Raw genomic sequence first — 5,000 nt, forward strand, 5'->3', positions numbered from 1 at the left:
AAAGATGATATTGTGCGCACTAAATGTCAGAATGAAGATCAAAGTGATCTGTCTAATGACTGGCCCGTGTCTGATCGCGACAAGCGCATTACTTACAGAAATGTTTTTTGTGCAAGGTGTAATGGCGCAGTGAATACAACCTACGGGAAACTCGAGGCGGATTGTAGTGAATGGTTTAACACAGCGGCGTTCAATCTTAGTGATTTTATGCGCTTCGCGCATGCCAACTGTTCAGTAAAAATGAGACAAATGCCGGGGCAATACTTGAAGCAATGCATCCCTCGTTTTCAAGACTGTTCCGGGATTGGTCGGGAGAAAAATGGATCGTATTGCCAATCACAGTGCCTGGGATATGCTTTTCCTGTTTGTTTAATCAGAAACAAGAAAACAAGATTTCGAAATCTGCAATGCGCATTGTGTAACGGATTTAAGCCAAGCTCTTTGAAAACTGATTGTTCCTATGGATGTTCGACATGTTCCGTCCCTGTACCGCCCCTGACTATCCTGTTTGATTTTACTTCCTCCTTCGAGAACAGGGTTACAGTCACAGACAGAAAAATGCATTTCGAGCGAAATATAAACCACGTTTCGCACTGTGCTGCTAACGAATTGTACGACCCATACGTTGGAAAATGTAAAAGCACCGTCAGTTTACACCCACCACAAACTGACACGCCCATTTCCCAGAGTGAAAAAACAGTACCCGCTGATTTCATATCAAACGAAACAAGATTGCTGTTGAATTTGAACTGCACTTTCGTAGCTTTCAACCAAAGCGATTATAAACAACGACCTAATGGTACTGTTTACATTAAACCTCACAACAAGATGTACGGGAAAACGAGGTACACAATTCGCGGGAAAATTTTGCTACTTTGCGTCAACTTTTCAAGAAATGCGACAGTGTTTTCCGAACAGCCAAGCGCAGGCTACCTCACTAAAACAACGCCAATATCTCTCCAAATTATGACTTTTTCTGGCTGCATTACGTCATTGGCTTCCCTCCTTCTCCTGTTAGCAACTTACACTCTATTTTCTGAACTGCGCAACTTGCCTGGAAGGATAATCATCAACTTGTCGCTATCTTTGCTGCTATATCAAGGCGTCTTTCTCGCAGCAATGAAGACTTCCAGTCATGAGCAATGCCAGGTCATTGCCATTCTTCTTCATTACTTTGTCTTATGTTCTTTCACCTGGATGAATGCTATGGCGTATGATGTACACAAGACCTTTACGTCCTCGGGTAAGCTTATAAGAGTACGTCTACTTTGGGGGAAGGGGGAAGGGGGAAGGGGTGCTCTCAAAGAAGATTCCGCCAAAAACACTTATATGTCCAGCACTGAATGCACGTAATTAGATGCATCCAACACGAAGTGTCCCTTTAAGTTTAAGCATTTGCTTCCTATTTCCTATTTTTTGTTTGGGGCAAATGTAGCTGTTTACCTTTAACTCTGAGGACTGGAGTTTGAGAGGCATTTTGTGACGTTTATTGTTATGTATTCCCGCACGCGAACAATGTTAAAGTTTGGGAGGAGAGCAACTGGACACTTCGTGACGCTTGTCAAATCTTATTACATGCATTCTGGACATAGGCCGAAAAGGAGCGTGAAACACGGTTAAGTTAGTTAATAAGTAGAGCACTCGTGCTCGGCCAAAGAACCTTGAAAAAAGTCAAGACGGTTAAGCAGAAGAAAGACACGCGTATCACGCATTCAGGGAAAAATTGCGCCATAAATTGCGCCGTCCAGGCCGCGCGCTTGATTTGAAAACAAAAGATTTGATTTGTGCTGAACCAAACCCTATTGTTTAGTCAACAATTATAATCCAGAATTTCGATGTGTAATTTGCACTGGTATTGCACTTTCTTGCACTGGTGTTACACATGAACTGCACTGCTCTTAGCCAATCGGAACAGAGTATTGTTTTCATTATTATTATTATTATTATTATTATTATTATTATTATTATTATTATTATTATTATTATTATTATTATTACTATTATTATTATAAATCGATTTTTTTCTGGAACCTAGACGGCGGACGTGGATCGAATCGTCAAGGACACCAGAATAAACGCTTAGTGAGATACTGTTTGTTCGGATGGGGAGTTCCCGCTATTGCCGTGTCCATCTTTGTGATCATTGACCAAATTCTCAGCAAAGGACTCATTGGATATGGTAAGTCTGCTGTCTCAATATGAATTTAAAAGGACTGTGTGACGGCAGTGCAGTTCATTTTGTATAGCCTTTTACTCGCTCCTGCTAACTACTTGGATACAGTGCGGTCCAGGGGTTAGGGTACTTGCCTTGAGATCCGGAGATCCCGGGTCCAAGCCTCGTTCTAGACCAGTCGTCGAATATTTCATCCTGGGTTCCCTGGTTCAACGTCTCGACTGCACTTGTAAATACAAGGAAGGGTTACGTGTTTTACAAACGTTGGCCGTGTAGTACGTATATTTCAACAGACTTAACTGATTAGAATGTAATGTGAAGTGCTATTTCTAATCAGTGAAATATAAGTGATACGGCCAACGTTTGTAAAAACGTAACCCTTCCTTGTACTTGTACATGTTCATTGCCGTGACTTTAATATCTTCAGTTCCCACTGCCTGCTCCCGTCTGACCCTGTAGCTCAGTCTGTAGATCAGCGGTGATCTAACCCGAAGGTCTTGGAGAGTTTTTCAGAGTTTTTCTCTGTCCTTGTGTGGGCCCATTTCCATTAGTAGGGCTAACACTCACGTTGTTCACATGGCGTACAAAACTGTACGTTAAGGCTGCAGCCAACCTGTTTGCCTCCGACCAGGTGAGATTCTTAACAGCAGGAGTGGCGCAGTGGGGAAAGCAAGCGCCTCCCATCAATGTGGCCCGAGTTCGATTCCCAGACTCGGCGTCATACTGATTTGGGTTGTGTTAGTTGGTTCTTTTCTCTGCTCCGAGAGGTTTTTCTCCGGGTCTGACTCCGGTTTTCCCATCTTCACATTACCCAAGATTTGATTTAACTTTTGTTTGTGTCTCCAGTTAAAGCTCTTGTGCTAAATCCATTGACACTTAAATAAAGTTACAATTACTATTATTATTATTATCATCATCATCATCATCATTATTATTATTATTATTAAGCTGCGTGAAAAAAAAATTGTCTAATTTAAGTTACCGACAACAGAGATACTTAATAGGCTGGACAGTTTGCAACAACTTGAAGCAAATGGAATACCGACCCTTCCAATAGGGGCAATGCTAAGAAGTTTTCAAAATACGTGGCGAAAACAGGCACTTTCAAATTATTCACCTTTCGGAAGTTATCTATTTAATTCTATTTTAAATTTAATTTATTTTGATACAGTAATGGTTTATATTGTACATTATTCGATTTAATGTCTTTCTCTACTCTGTATTTTTTTTAACACGACCCCATAATTGCAAGTTTCACGTTCTAGTAACCATCCAGTCAAAATAAAGGCTTTACTTACTTACGTTTTCTATCGCTCAAAAAAACCAAGAATAAACGGCTTTTTTCCCCCTGCTTCCTTTCAACTGCCGACTTTGATCGCAACTGCGATGATAATTCCAAGGGCACCAAAAGAGCAAATTTAAAAAGCCTTTGAGAAAAATTTCTAGGCTCTTTGTAATTTATAAACTAAGATTGTCAGAGCTGTTTTCTTATCTCCTAGAAGAATTTGATCTGTTCGGAAATCTCAGCTGAAAACTGAAGTGTCCGAAAATTTTAGGGAATAATATACTGTTGATAGCTTCATTTCAGAAATTGCTAGCTGAACGTGGCCTTCTAAGAACTTCCCAGCGAACCCGATTTGCTCATCCCAAATTAAACTGTTAGGTGACCTTTTTAAGTGCCCAAAATTGCAAAAATATGAATCCCCTCCGAAAACATAAGGGACTGCTTTTAATTCGCTGGTTACGAATGTTCCAGGTGACGTTTTAGTAAAGAAATATATTGCTGTTTGGCAATGTAGAACAGAAATTCTTAGATCAGTTTGGCTCTACCAAACAGATATTTAACCGAAGACGATAACTGGGTGCCCCTGATGCTTTATTATTTTAATTTCATCCTTTGATTGACAGGAGAGGGAGAGGCTTACTGTTTCATATCGAAGCCCGAAGCAGTTCTTTGTTTCTTTGTTGCGCCAGTTGCATTGATAATGCTCTTCAATGCATTTGCATTGGTGCATACCGTCTTGCACATTGTAAAGACAAGGAAGGTAAGACTAAGCTATTAGATGTGCGTTTATCAGATTTTATGTACTGAATAAATAAAATAGTTACTGTCTGAGTGATTGAGGATGGCAGTCCGCCACACTCGCCAAGTGAGTGAACATCGTCTCCTCGACTAAAGGATGATCGCTGCCTAACCACACATCGACGGGTCTTGTACTGCAAGGCTGAAACTGACAGATGGACTGCTGAGTACCTCATTGACAATTGTAAGACGGAAACCCTTAGTCTCACGCAAATCATCACGAATCAATTAATTGTTTGACTGCTGAGTAGCCAACTGATTTTCGAAATGCGGCTCCTCAGTGAATTTTAAATGAACTGCTGCTATACCGACCGGAAGTCTATGTTCCTTACTGCAAGAGAGCAAGGACTAGCTTTTACGAGAAGGTAGTACAACCGCACCATTGACAAATGTCTCTTAAATCAGACACAGTTTCGCATGCAGAAGGAACACACTTTGTGTAACGGTTACGTCTTCCTTGCTTTGGGCCATCCCAACATTATCAATAAATAACTTTTATTTTCCAGAGAACGCAGAAGGTAACCAATCAGCGGCATAGCACCGGCGTAGTCTGGATTTGCGTCAAAATGGCGTCAGTCATGGGAGTGACATGGATTCTTGGAATCGCTGCCAACGTTCAAGCCTTGTCATTTCTGTGGTACCCGTATGTTGTTCTGAACAGTCTTCAAGGTATTATACTCTTTCTTCGTTTTATTTCCTAATCGCTCTTACTTTTTTTTGCATATCCTGACATGTCACAATTAT

The 5,000-nt window shown here is 40.8% G+C and overlaps 2 protein-coding genes across 2 annotated transcripts in view; one reads left to right on the forward strand and one right to left on the reverse strand.

Moving 5' to 3' along the window:
- Nucleotides 1-5,000, reverse strand: part of LOC137998110 (uncharacterized) — a 216,787-nt gene that overhangs the window by 82,353 nt on the left and 129,434 nt on the right. The gene's annotated exons all lie outside the window — the stretch shown is intronic.
- Nucleotides 1-5,000, forward strand: part of LOC137996278 (uncharacterized) — a 16,468-nt gene that overhangs the window by 9,598 nt on the left and 1,870 nt on the right. The window contains exons 3-6 of the mRNA XM_068841690.1: nt 1-1,243; nt 2,036-2,179; nt 4,082-4,218; nt 4,763-4,925. The exon at nt 1-1,243 is cut by the window's left edge and continues 139 nt beyond it. Of these exons, the coding sequence (XP_068697791.1) occupies nt 1-1,243; nt 2,036-2,179; nt 4,082-4,218; nt 4,763-4,925 (1,687 nt within the window). The remainder of the gene's footprint in view (nt 1,244-2,035; nt 2,180-4,081; nt 4,219-4,762; nt 4,926-5,000) is intronic.

The sequence above is a fragment of the Montipora foliosa genome, chromosome 3 (genome assembly GCF_036669935.1).
Source record: "Montipora foliosa isolate CH-2021 chromosome 3, ASM3666993v2, whole genome shotgun sequence".
Classification (NCBI taxonomy): domain Eukaryota; kingdom Metazoa; phylum Cnidaria; class Anthozoa; order Scleractinia; family Acroporidae; genus Montipora; species Montipora foliosa.